At 39.9% G+C, this 15,930-nt stretch overlaps 2 protein-coding genes across 2 annotated transcripts; both read left to right on the top strand.

Moving 5' to 3' along the window:
• Positions 1 to 4,278: 4,278 nt before the first annotated feature.
• On the top strand, positions 4,279 to 6,560 carry LOC135738503 (zona pellucida sperm-binding protein 4-like). The gene is made up of 8 exons (XM_065256594.1): positions 4,279 to 4,720; positions 4,794 to 4,981; positions 5,050 to 5,147; positions 5,216 to 5,373; positions 5,458 to 5,650; positions 5,722 to 5,869; positions 5,948 to 6,020; positions 6,446 to 6,560. Exons 1-8 carry the CDS (start codon positions 4,303 to 4,305, stop codon positions 6,523 to 6,525), a joined length of 1,356 nt encoding a protein of 451 aa, XP_065112666.1. The 5' UTR covers positions 4,279 to 4,302; the 3' UTR covers positions 6,526 to 6,560.
• Positions 6,561 to 13,007: 6,447 nt separating this feature from the next.
• On the top strand, positions 13,008 to 15,381 carry LOC135738504 (zona pellucida sperm-binding protein 4-like). The gene is made up of 8 exons (XM_065256596.1): positions 13,008 to 13,544; positions 13,619 to 13,806; positions 13,875 to 13,972; positions 14,040 to 14,197; positions 14,282 to 14,474; positions 14,546 to 14,693; positions 14,772 to 14,844; positions 15,267 to 15,381. The coding sequence occupies exons 1-8, from the start codon at positions 13,019 to 13,021 to the stop codon at positions 15,344 to 15,346; spliced, it is 1,464 nt and encodes a 487-aa protein (XP_065112668.1). The 5' UTR covers positions 13,008 to 13,018; the 3' UTR covers positions 15,347 to 15,381.
• The last annotated feature ends 549 nt before the right edge of the window (positions 15,382 to 15,930 follow it).

Genomic DNA, 15,930 nt, shown 5'->3' with positions numbered 1-15,930 from the left:
TTTTCACAATAGGTAATTGTATAAAAGCAGCTTTACATTAATAGAAGCAGAGGAAAACACAGAAAAATTCACAGACAACCTAAGTAGCAAAATACAGCGGCTATGAATAAGCTTAACAAGCGAGCGTGTTGATGATTTAACGCAGGGTTGGGCATTGAGGGCCACTTTCCTGCAAAGCTTAGCTTCAACCCTAATCAAACACACCTGAAAATCTTAAAGGCTGCAGGATTACTTGGAAATGACATTCATGTGGGTTTGATCAGGGTTGGAGCTAAGCTTTGCAGGACAGTGGCCCTCCAGGACCAGGAATGCCCACCCCTGATGTTACGTATACTGCCCTACAAAGCAAAAAGGCAGTAACTAAGCAGAGTTCAGAAATGATAAAAATGACTTTAAAGTTATCCTTTCCCATCCAGCCTGTGCAAACGACTACCATTTTTCTCCAAAATGACACACATTTGAGATAAAATGTTTTGTCACATAACAAATGATGTCTTGAATTTCATGAAAATGATAACTAATTTTTAACCAAAAATGCAGTTACTGCCTTTTTGTGTTGTAGGGCAGTATAGAAGAGGGTGCTAAGTTAAGCCATTGTCTTTCAAACGTGATGCCTGCCAAACAACTGCCGGCTGAACCCATCTAATCTCCTTATATATATGAAGAGTTTGGTTCCAAAACGCAATGAATCCATTTTGACAAATTTCGGTAAAAACGTGTTTTCTATACCAAGAAAGTGACAAGATGAAAACCACTATTTTCTGTTACAAACTTTCACATTGCATCTTGAGGTTATAAAAACATAAAAAATTCAAATCCATAACTTGATTTTCAAAGATTTATTATAAAAACTGATTATTTTACCACAAAATGCAATAAATCCATGACAAGTTTTTATTCAAAATGCTATAAATCTATTGAATCAATCGCCTATATAAATGTGCATTCATCTTGCCGTGTTATATTCATTTAGTTGACTGCTTGTACACACTAATTAAAAATATAAACATTAATCTCATTAATCAAAACACTTACTTTGTGATATTAAGAACACTGTCATTGCTGCGGTTATACTTGACCTCGTCGCTTAACGTTTTTCACAGCGATCAGCTGTAAAATGTTTTGGTCCTGCTCAATTTTCGTTGACTTTGAGTAAAATAATGTAAAGTTTTTCATAAGATCCCTTGGGGTCAACGTGTTATTGTGACAGAAACTTGGTGCTGTCTGCCCGGGCAAACAAGCACCCGTCTGCCGAGTGCCTTTTGCGTAAATTATTAGATGTTGATGGCTTACGTTTCTTTCCCGTCACAGAAAACCACCACAGGTTTATCAATGCTATTAAAGTATTTAGGGATGCACCGATACTGGTATCGGCCTCGATACCACATTTTCTAAAGTACTCGAACTCGTTAAAAGTCCCCCGATACCAGGGATCGATACCACGGTTTGAGAAATGTCTATGTTTGAGCGGCGTGTACGGGGTTAATCCTCTTGTGTTGTCCAAAGAGGCAGAGTTTACAACAAACTGGAAAACAGGTCCCTTGTTTTTTTGTTAAATTATATGACTAAAGCTGTTACCTGTAAAAATCTGTTAAATCATGTTTTTTTTTTTTATTAAGTACTCTGTATCCGCAAGTACTGAAATGCAAGTACTCGTACTCATACTCGTATTCCAAAAAAGTGGTATCGGTGCATCCCTAAAAGTATTATTTTGTTTTTGTTTGTTTTGTGATCACGAAGTACATAGTAGATGAGGAAAACTAGGACTCCGTGTACTCAGCGCGCCGCCATTGTTTGTTTACATTGCGTGGAATGGTGCGCTGTAATCTGTGGAGTGGATTTATGGCATTCTGTAGAAAAGGAGGAGTGGCGTTTATTGCATTTTGGGAAAAAAGAGAGAAAAGATGACAGAATAACACGGCGGATATTGGATTTTTGCATAAAATTAAGAATTTACTTTTTAATACTGACCTGATATAATACTGATTCTGGCAGTAATTCATTTTTTTCAAAAATGGCGTTTATTGCGTTTTGGAACCAAACTCTTCATATATACACATATATACATATATACATATACATATATATATATATATATATATATATATATATATATATATATATATATATATATACATATACCCTAACCTATCTTCCAAGGGTTTTTTCCTCCTAGGACTTTTCTCATTGGGTTTGTCTCCTAGGGGTTTTTTCCACCCCTGGGAGTCAGCCGACTTTGGCTTAACCTACCCCCCCCCCATTCTTTACATATTACAACGCTCGCTTGTTCAGTGTAATCTCTGCCACTGTATTTTGCTACTTATGTTATCTATCGATTTTTCAGTGTTTCCCCTGCTTCTATTAATGTAAAGCTGCTTTGAAACAATTACTACCAGTAATTGTAAAAGGAATATATAAATAAAATTAAATTGAATTGTTACAGGGACCGTTATGTGGAGCTTGTGTTCTCAACACTGGGAGGCAGCTTAAATATCACAACTTGCTCTTGTCTGAGTTATTAGTCTTAAAACAGCAATTTTCTTTACCTGGACCAACAGAAAAAAGACTTTTCAAACACTGTTCCTGGTTCAGAAACTGACCAAAACTCCTACTTACTGTGCTTATGTGCACCAATTCTTGTCAGTCTGATGGAAGTCAATCCAATTGCAGATTAAGTTCAGTTTAATGTACTTCCTGCATTCTAGTTGACATGTTTAATATAAACTGATCATCTGTGCAAGTGCACAACCAGAATTTGCAAATCTATGTAACAAAGGTAGCCTAATGACCAAACACAGCCCAAATACCAACAACTTAAGAAACCAAATCTTTCCAATTTGGTTACAATCTGCATTAAGCAGATGTGAACTGTGAAGGGGTCTATAGTCACGCAGTGTGAAAACATCTGTGACCAAACTAGTTTGAAAATCATGCAGTCTGAACTTGGCATTAGTTTGAATACCACATTGGCTGGTTTAAATGCATTCCTCTTGCAAAATGTAAAAAAGTGTCTTTTAAAATTGCTGTATGTCATGGTGTAGAGATGAGAATTCTAGTGAGATCATTCAGTGAAACTTGTGGTATTGTCTATTGTTAGTACAGGCACATGAAACCACTGTGTTTTGGATACTCCCAGGACTTTGTGGATGGCTCACATTGATTGCAGAGTCAGTTAATAAGCAGTCAGTGAACACGTCACACTAATCAATGACCGCTGATTCTGCCCTGTGATGTGAGATCTTTAACAATCCCTGATTCTTATCACTGTTGCAAATATACTGTGTGCTACCATCTTTAGCTCGTTCATTCATTGTTTAGTGGCACAGATTTTGATTTTTTTTTCAATAATATGACAAATATGATTAAGGCTATGTTTACACGTGGGCGGTTATTTTCATAAACGGACATTTCAACCTCTCCGGTTTAAAAAATAATATCGTGCACACATGTCAGTTTTCAGAAAAGTGTTTATTTACACGTACCCGTGCATATATGCCGTCAAGAGAAGCTCAAGCCCACGTAAGCCAATCACCGGCAGCGCTGGTGGTGACGCGAACTGGTTCTTCATGTTGGAGGGAGGAGTTGTTGCAGTAGGTGATCGATGACGTCAAAGTACCACGAGAGCGAGTTGAGGAATCATACGTAGAGGTCTAATTTCGAATCGCTCTCGCGGTACTTTGACATCATCTGTTACAGCGCCGCATGAAGTCAAACACGCGTAAAATTGCTGACCTCAGAGCACTCGTCTCTGCTCCTCGACATAATGGAGCAGCTGTATTTGCAAATACAAACACACAAAACGAGTTTGCACGAACATAAATGTGATCTTGGAAGCGTTCAGAGTAGCAGTCACATGTAAACATAGGTCGCACTTTTGACGTAGGTGCGAGCTCTGGCGCATACTCTGTGACGTTGCCTGCTTAAACATCCGTTTGTCTCAGTTTACATGCAACCGTGCAACCGAAGATTTTCAAGATCTCCACTCTGGCCGGAGTTTTTAGAAACAATCGGTTTCAGAGGCGAGTTCTCTGTTTGCGTGTAAACGAGGGGCACAAACGAAGGTAAATCTCTCAGTTTTTAAAAATAGCCATGTACGTGTAAACAGAGCCTAACTTTCAAGGAAAAGCAAAACAACAATTTGAAATTGGATCAAATAAATTAGGGACAGCTTGTAGGCACTTAGGGTTAGTCAGGAGAACCATGATTGTTAATTGAACAGGGAGGGACCAGCATTAAAGAGGCAGTGTGCAGAATATATAAAGATCAGGGAAACACATTGGTGGTGTACTCAGTTCTGGAACAATGGCAGAGAGTTGGTTTATGAGGCAGTTTTTGGTGCTGTTTGTGGGGTTTTGTGCTTTCTGCCATGCTGTTCCACAGCGGAGTAATTTACTCCAGAGTTCTCAAGCTTCAGTCTATCAACAATCTGGACAACAGTCTCCTCAGATGTTTCAGTTTCAACAGAAGCAGCCACAGCAGCAGCAGCAACCACAACAGCAACAAAAACAACCACAACAACAGCAGCAGCAAAAACAACCACAACAGCAGCAACAAAAACAACCACAACAGCAGCCACCTGTGCTGAAAACAGATCCTCTTAACATGTGTAGTGTTGCTGATTCTGATAAGATCCAATGTGGACAACCTGGAATCAGTGGTGCTGAGTGTGAAGCTATCAACTGCTGCTTTAATGGACAGCAGTGTTATTATGGGATGTCAGGTAAGATTGTTAACTAGTAAAACATTTCCTGTCCAACAGTTTCTCTGGTGACTTAGTCTCTTTCTCATTACAGTGACTGTCCAGTGTATCAGAGATGGTCAGTTTGTGTTAGTGGTGGCTAGAGATGTTACACTGCCTCATCTGAGTCTGGATTCGATCCATCTACTGGGTGGAAGTGATCCACCTTGTGCTCCTGTTGGTTCCACACCTTCCTTTGCCATATACCAGTTTCCTGTCACAGCCTGTGGCACAAGCATGACGGTGAGTTTGCTGTTGATGGTTTTAATTTCCTAGAACAGATTTGACTTTGCTCATGTTCTTGCTGACAGGAGGAAAACGGCTATGTGGTTTATGAGAACAGAATGACTTCATCCTATGAAGTGGGGATTGGACCTCTTGGTTCCATCACAAGAGACAGCCATTTTGAGTAGGTATTTGTTTTCTCATGACTAGAGCTCAATGAACAAATAAAGAAGCTCACTGTTTGTTGTGTAGGCTTCTCTTCCAGTGTAGATATTCTGCCACTGCTGTGCAAGCTCTGGTTGTGGAGGTCAACACCGTTCCTCCTCCTCCACCAGTAGCTGCTCCTGGACCTCTCAGGGTGGAGCTTAGACTGGCAAATGGTCAGTGTGTCACCAAAGGCTGTGCAGAAGGTAACTCATGAATGTCCTCCTGAAACAGGCTGCTGCAGTATCTTTGTAAAACTGCATTCAACAGTAACACATGATGTTCCTCAGGGGACGAGGCGTACACTTCCTACTACAGTGATGCTGAATATCCAGTCACTAAGGTCCTGCGAGAGCCTGTGTACGTTGAGGTGCACATTATGGAGCGTACCGACCCAAATGTTGTCCTGATGTTGGGACATTGTTGGGGGACAACAACCCCGAGTCCCCTCAGTCTACCCCAGTGGGACCTTCTAGTTAATGGGTAAGTAGGATGTGAATGGTTTGTCCAGTTAGCCTGATGTGAACAAGTCCTGACTGCAGTCTCTGTTTTAGATGCCCTTACCAGGATGATCGTTACCTGACCACTCTGGTTCCTGTGGTTGGCTCTTCTGCTCTTCCGTTCCCAACCCACTACAAACGCTTTATTGTAAAGATGTTTACATTTGTGGATCCAGCATCAATGGCCCCTCTGCAGGAAACCGTATGATCACTTGATCACCTAACAGTTTTACTCCCTCTGTACTTTTGAGGATACTAAGAGTTGATGTTCTCTTGTCAGATCTTCATTCACTGCAGTACAGCAGTCTGCCATCCTGCTTCTGGCTCCTGCGAGCAGAGCTGTGCCAGGAAACGTAAGTTGGTGAAGTGTTGGTGTTTCTCAATTCTTTGCATCCTTGTTTCCTCAAACTTGAGGACTGCGGCTGCGCAGACTGCGCATTAAGTGTAATGCCATAACCTTACACTCAAGGGAGTTCATTTTTGATTACATTATCAAGTGCATTACTCTTAGTTGCCTTTCATGTTAAATATTAAAGTTTTTTGCACTCTTACATTAAAATGAAGACAAACATTCAAAAGTGCTGTAAAATTGGTTTATCACTTAATACAGGTGTTTTTAACATGAATGTTAAATATTGTCAAGTTTACATTTACAGTAATTTGACATTATTTGAGACTTAAGATGGCAAGGCTCAATCTGTTTCTGGGTTGTAGGACATGAGGAAATGAGAAGAACCCTTTGTCTGTGTGGTAGTGACCTTTTCATTTCTCTTTGCAGGTCGAGCAGTTGATGTGGTGTCCACCTCTAGTGAGGGAGCTGTGGTTTCTAGCGGAGCTGTAACTATCATCAAGACTTGATGTGTTGGTTTAATAAACTTTATGAATAAGCCCCATACATTAGTCTGTGGTAATTTGACTGTGATTGTGGAGTGTAACCAGAGGTGTAAAGTACTTGAGTAATTTTACTTTATTACTGTACTTGAGTATTTTGGAGGCTCTTTACTTGAGTATAATTAAAAATCACTAATTTTACTTTTACTTGATTACATAAAAGTACTTTTTACTCCTTACAATTTTATTTACAGTCAAAGTACTTTTTTAGTGATTACTTCATTTTATCTTCCTTGCTCTTAACAAACCAATTGAGTTGCACTGATGGCCAGTTTAATTTAAATGTATTTTATTCTGAAGCCTTTGGACCACACTAACGAGACATTCACACTGGGTGTAAGCGTTAATTCTTCCCATTTTAATGGGTGACGTCATTCGTTGCCGAACTGAATTGTGGATTGTGCCGTTGCTCGCCATAGATATGTATAAAGGCTAGATGTGTTACGGCGGAGTCTCTAACGTCATCACCTGGTGGCCATCTTACCACAGGGCACTCACTCACTCGTACGATTGTATTTTAATGATGCATGTACTTTTTAGCAAGTTATGGTCATTTAATTTTCTACCAATTTTCAAACAGTTTGGTTTCTTACAAATGTTATTAACCTGGCTATAATTCTGGGTGCTTTAACATGTTTCATGAATTTTTTTTGTTTAAGTATGCAGTGTCATAGGTACATCTTTGACATTTGACAAACCAAACTGTTTGAAAATCGGTAGAAAATTAAGTTATGGTCATTTAAAAGTACATGCATTATTAAAACCCAATGCTACGAGTGAGCGAGCACCCTGTGGTAAGATGGCTGCCAAATGCGGCTGTTCCACTCAGTTGGCCAGCAGCATGGTTGAGACATCTAGCCTTTATATATATCCATGTTGCTTGTGGTAGAAGTTGAACATTTCTCAACTTTTCAAGCGGAAACATGTGCGCCAGCCAATCAGATCGCCTTATGCAAATAACCTAGGCAGAGCCGGCCAATTACGTTTATGGAAGACCGGAGCATGTGTTGCAGCCACGGTGATTGGCTGTTGGCCACGCTTCAGACAAGCCTTCCGTCAAGCATTAACGATTTCGCCCCGTGTGAATGCACCGTAAGGAATTGGCTAACAGTTCATCTAATGATGAAGATTTTTTCGCTGCTTTAAAACCGACAACAAATGAAGTGTGTTCTCGTGTGACACGTTCTCTGCTAGCTCTTTATCAAGACTAAGACCTTGTTCACACTGTCTTTACAAATCTGATTTTGGTGCATATTCAATTTGACAGACTCACTGTCCATATTGTGTATCACAACTGTTCAGATCTGATCTATGCGTCCTGTAGCGTTCTGCTGTTTTCCGGATTACCTGCACTCTTTCTATGGCAATGACGTCGCTCTGGCATGACAATCTGCCTCGACGTCTGACGTGTTTACATTTAACGTGACGCAACAGCATGACGTAACCAAAAAGCTACACAAATGCGATCAAGGGCAGTCAGACTGAAATGGATTTCTGGAGTTAAATTTGAGGTTTTACAACTTTGAGTAGCATGTTACATTTAGGTAGTAGGCTTATAGTTTGATAAATAAATACAATTAAATACAAACAGTTGTAAAGCAGGATAAAACCTTGTATGTGGTTCATTCACTTCATGTTGTTCGAGATCAAAAGCTTAAACAAGAGTCTCTAGTTTTTATTCTTCCTGTTACTTTTACTTTTTTAATACTCAAGTACAATTTTAATGTGGTACTTTTTTACTTTTACTCAAGTATGATTCTGGCTAGATACTTTTACTTTTAATTGAGTAAAATTTACAATCAGTACTTGTACTTTCACTTGAGTAATATTTTTGAGTACTTTTTACACCTCTGAGTGTAACACTACATTATCAGACTTCATATCGACAGGCGCTCTCTGTCCACTATTTGACGTAAATGTGGGTGCCGCCATCTTTGAGCTCTTTAGCATAAGACTTCTGGCGAGCCTCTAAAGCTAATGGTCGTCATATTGGAAGGGACACGATTGTGCTGTTTTTGACTGGCAGTTAATCTTTATGAAAGACAGGCATATTTGTGCAGTTAGGGGTTGCCATAATGGCTAATAAAACCCAGTTAATCTCTAAAAACATTTGTTTGACCATAATCCATGCACAAAAGCTAATTGTGGCGGACACATACCCATATCCCCACATCCAGTAAAACCTGTCCTAGGCACTGCATACCAGTGAAGAAATAAAATAATTGTTCAAAAACCACTCATGTTGGTTTATTCTGCTACAATATTACAAAAGTGCAATTACAGAATATATATATATATATATATATATATACAAAATACACTGCTTGTTAATGTTTATAGTTCTTGTTGTGTTTGCACATGCTTGTGTTTTAAATGAAAAAGCAATTAATTTGATAAGGTCCTGTCTCCTAGTGTAAGAAGTGATGTAGTTTCAAAAAACAAAAATACTGCATCTAATTGTGGTTTAATTATTATGGTTTGTTCAAATAATGTGTGTGTTGAATGAGCAAGATGCTGCTGATTGCAAATTGTGTGAAGCTTGATGTGTCATCAAAAAACTAAAGGCGATTAAAAAATGTTGTTTGAAAACATTGGAAATGTTGCCTGTAACTATCTAAAGGAATTGCTCAAGGTCACGGTTACAGGGACAGTTATTTGGAGCTTGTGTTCCCAACATTGGGAGGAAGCTTAAATATCACAACTTGCTCTTATCGGGCTTATTAGTCTTAAAACAGTTGTGTGCAATTTTCTTTACCTGAACCAACTGAAGGACTTTTCAAACACTGTTCCTGGTTCAGGGAAACCGACCCAAACTCCTAACTGTGCTAACGTGCACCATTTCTTGTCAGTCTGATGAAAGTCAATCCAAATGCAGATTATGAAGTACACTTTATATGTAACTTTTGCAATCTAGTTTACATGTTTAATATCAGATGAACATCTGTGCCAGTGCACAGCCAGAATTGGCAGATCTATTTAACAGAAGCAGTCTAATGACCATACACAGCCCAAATTCCAACAAAAGAAAATCTTTCCATCTATAACCTGTAGATCAGGGGTCTTAAACTCAGACTGGCTTGGGGCCACACAACTGCATTTCATTTCCAAGTATTCCTGAAGACTTTGATTAGATTTTTCAAGTGTGTTTAATTAGGGTTGGAAATAAACTCTGCAGGACAATGGCCCTTCAGGACCAGGATTTCCCACCCCTGGTTTAAAGTCATGCTTCATCCTTGGATCAATGCACAAGGTCAGGATTATTTGGAAAACATTTTTTAAAGGAGTTGTTTAATGTGCAATGGAAATGTGCAATTGTGTAACTTTTAGGAGGATCTCTTGACAAAAGTAATTTAATATACATGACTATACTATATAAAAACCTTACATAATGAACTGTATTGTTTATAGTAACTTGGAATGAGTCGTTTTTATCTACATATACCACGGGTCCCTTACATCCCTTACATGCTCTACTGAACGCATTTCATCATTATGCTGTCTCAGATGATGACGTGTTTGTCCTGATCGCTTTGACATGACCTGACAAGTGATCAGCTTATTACACATTATTAGAGTAAGGCCTTGTCCACACGGACCCGGGTATTTTTATAACCAGTTTTTCCTCCTGCAGTTTACAAAAAATCCCCTCCACACATGCTTGGTTGAAAGGGGACAGAGAATGAAAAAACATTTTTACCTTGTCTTTGTTGAATAATGGTAGTCTACCCACATTCACAAACATACAAAAAGGTGCTAGACATGCTAAACATCTCAGTCTCATAGAAATTCCTCTTTTAGAAATGTCAGCCAGAAAACACCCCAATCTGAAAAACTGATGCTTATGACATCACAGGCATCTAACTGCCCCTCCACTTTAAAATAATTGGCTACATTTTTTGAGTGGCAGCAAGGTCAGCCAATCAGTAATGAGATTGCAAGTTAAGCCAGTAGGGGGAGCCAAATAGGTGCAAAACCACTTGTTTAAAATCCCCCACCCTAATAGAGCTATCTGAGAGAGGTTTTTAGCAAGCTTCTAAAGCATTACAGACCCCCCCCAAAAAAATTGTCTACATGGAAAAATACCCCGTTCAATCATTCTATGTCACCTTTAAAAAAAATCTCCTTCTACATGAACACACAAAAACACGTGATCACGCGCTGTCAAGAGCATGCCACCCCAGCAGGCGGTGATATAACCCTAAACGTAAAGCCATTGGCCAATCAGAAGCCTTAATCAAAAGCAAAAACCCCGGTTTTACTTTCTTCACGACAAGACTGCAACCGGGTTTTCCGAAAAATCTCACCCTGGCAGGGGTTTTCAAAAATGTTCGGTTTCAGTGACCTGATACTGCGTTTCCTTGTGGACAAACGGCCGAATTGCGTAAAAAAAGTCACTGCTATAAAAATACCCGTGTCTTTGTGGACAATGCCTAAGACTGTGCATGTTAACACACTCAGTGAAAGGTCTGCCTTTACGCTTTGTTTATCCATGAATGCCTCTTTTGAAAAAGATTCAATAAAATCAACAGATCATAGCACTTCTTTAGACTTAGTTTGAATACCACATTGGCTGGTTTAAATGCATTCCTCTTACACAATATAAAAAAGTGTCTTTTAAAATTGCTGTATGTCATGGTGTAGAGATGAGAATTCTAGTGAGATCATTTGATGAACTCTTGAGTGATTCTTATCACTGTAGCAAATATACTGTGTGCTACCATCTTTAGCTCGTTCCTTCTATGGATGGCTCCCGCGAAACTGACGTTTCGAAACTGTGTCGAGATCCCGAAGCGTAAATGTTTCGAAACACTGCTCCGAAATGTGATTCGAAACACCCATGTCACGTGATGAAGTGATTCGAAACACCAAGCGGTGCATTTCACAAGTATTTCGAAAGGTGGCGTACCTGTCGAATCTGTGTCGAATCTTAAACTGACAGGGTAGGAAACAAATCTGACAATACCTCATAGATGCGTTTTTGGCAAGATCAAATACTATAAATTACTGAAAAGAAGTAATTTTACTTCATAGGTATGTAACAATTAGGCTACTTACAAATAATGCATGCCAGCAACAAGTGTCCCTTGTGTGAGAATGTTTTCAAAGGCTAAAGATATTCAACATGATCTCACAAAGTTCCGTGGGATAGTCACGGAATTTTGTGCTCATTTTTCCGTGGCATTCTCACGGATCTCCGCATTTTCCCGTGGCCCTGCTACGGACTGTCTTTTTCCGTGGCATTCTCACGGATTGGTTACTCAACTGCTTTTTCCTATTTTCAAACCATTTTCGCTTCGGTTTAGGGTTAGATTTGGTGTTTGCATTAGTATGTCACTTTAACTATTGGTTTATATAATTTTTTCTGATTTATTCTTTTATATTTTCTAAACTTTAAACAATTGTCGCCTGGCGTTGGGGTTAGAGTTGGGTTTGGGTAGGGATGTCATTTCATGTAAATCTAACCCTAAACCGAAGCGAAAATGGTAAGAAAATAAGACAAAACAGTTGAGTAACCAATACGTGAGAATGCCACGGAAAAAGACAGTCCGTAGCAGGGCCACGGAAAAATGCGGAGATCCGTGAGAATGCCACGGAAAAATGAGCACAAAATTCCGTGACTATGCCACGGAAATTCGTGAGATCAGGTTGAGATATTATATGTAAAAAAGAAGCTGGTTGAGTTTATCAACACAGAACAATTTATATATTTGAATAAAGATCTTTATATGTAAACAATGTGGCATATTATGGCTTGATATATTTTATGAATCTCTTATTATTTATTTGGTATATCTCTATTCCATTTTTTTATTAAATAGACCTGAATAGCCTATAGTTATCGACAATTGTGAGCCTAAAAGCTCATGTAGTTGTCAAACAGATGTTAAAACAACAACAAAAAGCATTTTATTATGATGACGTAGCGCATGTATTTCCCGGGTTCGATCCTAAGATTTACGCATGAGAGTCGAGAGCACTAACCACTCTCCCATTCAATTACCTGTGTCAATCAAACAACATGTGGGATACAATTTGTCAGTGCTCGTCTAAAATTTTGTCAAGGCTGCTTCATGTAAAGACATGCAAACGACCGCTAGGTGTCACTGTGGAGGCTGTTTCGGATTGATGTTTCGAAGCCTCGAAACATACGGCACAATTGATTCAACTGTTTCAGTGTTCCACGAAGCCTCGCTCTGCCCACCACTAGTTCCTTCATTGTTTAGTGGCACAGATTTTGATTGTTTTCTTTAATATGACAAATATGATTAACTTTCAAGGAAAAGCAAAACAACAATTTGAATTTGGATCAAATAAATTAGGGACAGCTTGTAGGCACTTAGGGTTAGTCAGGAGGACCATGATTGTTAATTGAACAGGGAGGGACCAGTGTTAAAGTGGCAGTGTGCAGAATATATAAAGATCAGGGAAACACATTGGTGGTATACTCAGTTCTGGAACAATGGCAGAGAGTTGGTTTATGAGGGAGTTTTTGGTGCTGTTTGTGGGGTTTTGGGCTTTCTGCCATGCTGTTCCACAGCGGACTAATTTACTCCAGAGTTCTCAAGCTTCAGTCTATCAACAATCTGGCCAACAGTCTCCTCAGATGTTTCAGTTTCAACAGAAGCAGCCACAGCAGCAGCAGCAACAACCACCGCAGCAACAACCACAACCGCAGCAGCAAAAACAACCACAACAACCGCAGCAGCAACAAAAACAACCACAACAGCAGCAACAAAAACAACCACAACAGCAGCAACAAAAACAACCACAACAGCAGCAACAAAAACAACCACAACAGCAGCAACCACAGCAGCAACAAAAACAACCACAACAGCAGCCACCTGTGCTGAAAACAGATCCTCTTAACATGTGTAGTGTTGCTGATTCTGATCAGATCCAATGTGGACAACCTGGAATCAGTGGTGCTGAGTGTGAAGCTATCAACTGCTGCTTTAATGGACAGCAGTGTTATTATGGGATGTCAGGTAAGCTTGTTAAACTAGTAAAACATTTCCTGTCCAACAGTTTCTCTGGTGACTTAGTCTCTTTCTCATTACAGTGACTGTCCAGTGTATCAGAGATGGTCAGTTTGTGTTAGTGGTGGCTAGAGATGTTACACTGCCTCATCTGAGTCTGGATTCGATCCATCTACTGGGTGGAAGTGATCCACCTTGTGCTCCTGTTGGTTCCACACCTTCCTTTGCCATATACCAGTTTCCTGTCACAGCCTGTGGCACAAGCATGACGGTGAGTTTACTGTTGCTGGTTTTGATGTCCTAGAACAGATTTGACTTTGCTCATATTCTTGCTGACAGGAGGAAAACGGCTATGTGGTTTATGAGAACAGAATGACTTCATCCTATGAAGTGGGGATTGGACCTCTTGGCTCCATCACAAGAGACAGCCATTTTGAGTAGGTATGTTTTCTCATGACTAGAGCTCAATGAACAAATACAAGAAGCTCACTGTTTGTTGTGTAGGCTTCTCTTCCAGTGTAGATATTCTGCCACTGCTGTGGAAGCTCTGGTTGTGGAGGTCAACACCGTTCCTCCTCCTCCACCAGTAGCTGCTCCTGGACCCCTCAGGGTGGAGCTTAGACTGGCAAATGGTCAGTGTGTCACCAAAGGCTGTGCAGAAGGTAACTCATGAATGTCCTCCTGAAACAGGCTGCTGCAGTATCTTTGTAAAACTGCATTCGACAGTAACGCATGATGTTCCTCAGGGGATGAGGCGTACACTTCCTACTACAGTGATGCTGAATATCCAGTCACTAAGGTCCTGCGAGAGCCTGTGTACGTTGAGGTGCACATTATGGAGCGTACTGACCCAAATATTGTCCTGATGTTGGGACATTGTTGGGCAACAACAACCCCGAGTCCACTCAGTCTACCCCAGTGGGACCTTCTAGTTAATGGGTAAGTAGGATGTAAATGGTTTGTCCAGTTAGCCTGATGTGAACAAGTCCTGACTGCAGTCTCTGTTTTAGATGCCCTTACCAGGATGATCGTTACCTGACCACTCTGGTTCCTGTGGTTGGCTCTTCTGCTCTTCCGTTCCCAACCCACTACAAACGCTTTATTGTAAAGATGTTTACATTTGTGGATCCAGCATCAATGGCCCCTCTGCAGGAAACCGTATGATCACTTGATCACCTAACAGTTTTACTCCCTCTGTACTTTTGAGGATACTAAGAGTTGATGTTCTCTTGTCAGATCTTCATTCACTGCAGTACAGCAGTCTGCCATCCTGCTTCTGGCTCCTGCGAGCAGAGCTGTGCCAGGAAACGTAAGTTGGTGAAGTGTTGGTGTTTCTCAATTCTTTGCATCCTTGTTTCCTCAAACTTGAGGACTGCGGCTGCGCAGACTGCGCATTAAGTGTAATGCCATAACCTTACACTCAAGGGAGTTCATTTTTGATTACATTATCAAGTGCATTACTCTTAGTTGCCTTTCATGTTAAATATTAAAGTTTTTTGCACTCTTACATTAAAATGAAGACAAACATTCAAAAGTGCTGTAAAATTGGTTTATCACTTAATACAGGTGTTTTTAACATGAATGTTAAATATTGTCAAGTTTACATTTACAGTAATTTGACATTTGAGACTTAAGATGGCAAGGCTCAATCTGTTTCTGGGTCGTAGGACATGAGGAAATGAGAAGAACCCTTTGTCTGTGTGGTAGTGACCTTTTCATTTCTCTTTGCAGGTCGAGCAGTTGATGTGGTGTCCACCTCTAGTGAGGGAGCTGTGGTTTCTAGCGGAGCTGTTACTATCATCATGACTTGATGTGTTGGTTTAATAAACTTTATAAATAAGCCCCATACATTAGTCTGTGGTAATTTGACTGTGACTGGAGTGTACATTATCAGACTTCATATCGACAGGCGCTCTCTGTCCACTATTGGCCGTAAATGTGGGTGCCGCCATCTTTGAGCTCTTTAGCATAAGACTTCTGGTGAGCCTCTAAAGCTAATGGTCGTCATATTGTAAGGGACACGATTGTGCTGTTTTTGACTGGCAGTTAATCTTTATGAAAGACAGGCATATTTGTGCAGTTAGGGGTTGCCATAATGGCTAATAAAACGCAGTTAATCTCTAAAAACATTTGTTTTGACCATAATCCATGCACAAGAGCTAATTGTGGTGGACACATACCCATATCCCCACATCCAGTAAAACCTGTCCTAGGCACTGCATACCAGTGAAGAAATAAAATAATTGTTCAAACCACTCATGTTGGTTTATTCTGCTACAATATTACAAAAGTGCAATTACAGAATATATACACAAAATACATTCATTTGATAAGGTCCTGTCTCCTAGTGTAAGAAGTGATGTAGTTTCATAAAACAAATACTGCATGTAATTGT

Source organism: Paramisgurnus dabryanus, chromosome 12 (genome assembly GCF_030506205.2).
Source record: "Paramisgurnus dabryanus chromosome 12, PD_genome_1.1, whole genome shotgun sequence".
Classification (NCBI taxonomy): Eukaryota; Metazoa; Chordata; class Actinopteri; order Cypriniformes; family Cobitidae; genus Paramisgurnus; species Paramisgurnus dabryanus.
This window is presented reverse-complemented; position numbering and strand designations above follow the sequence as displayed.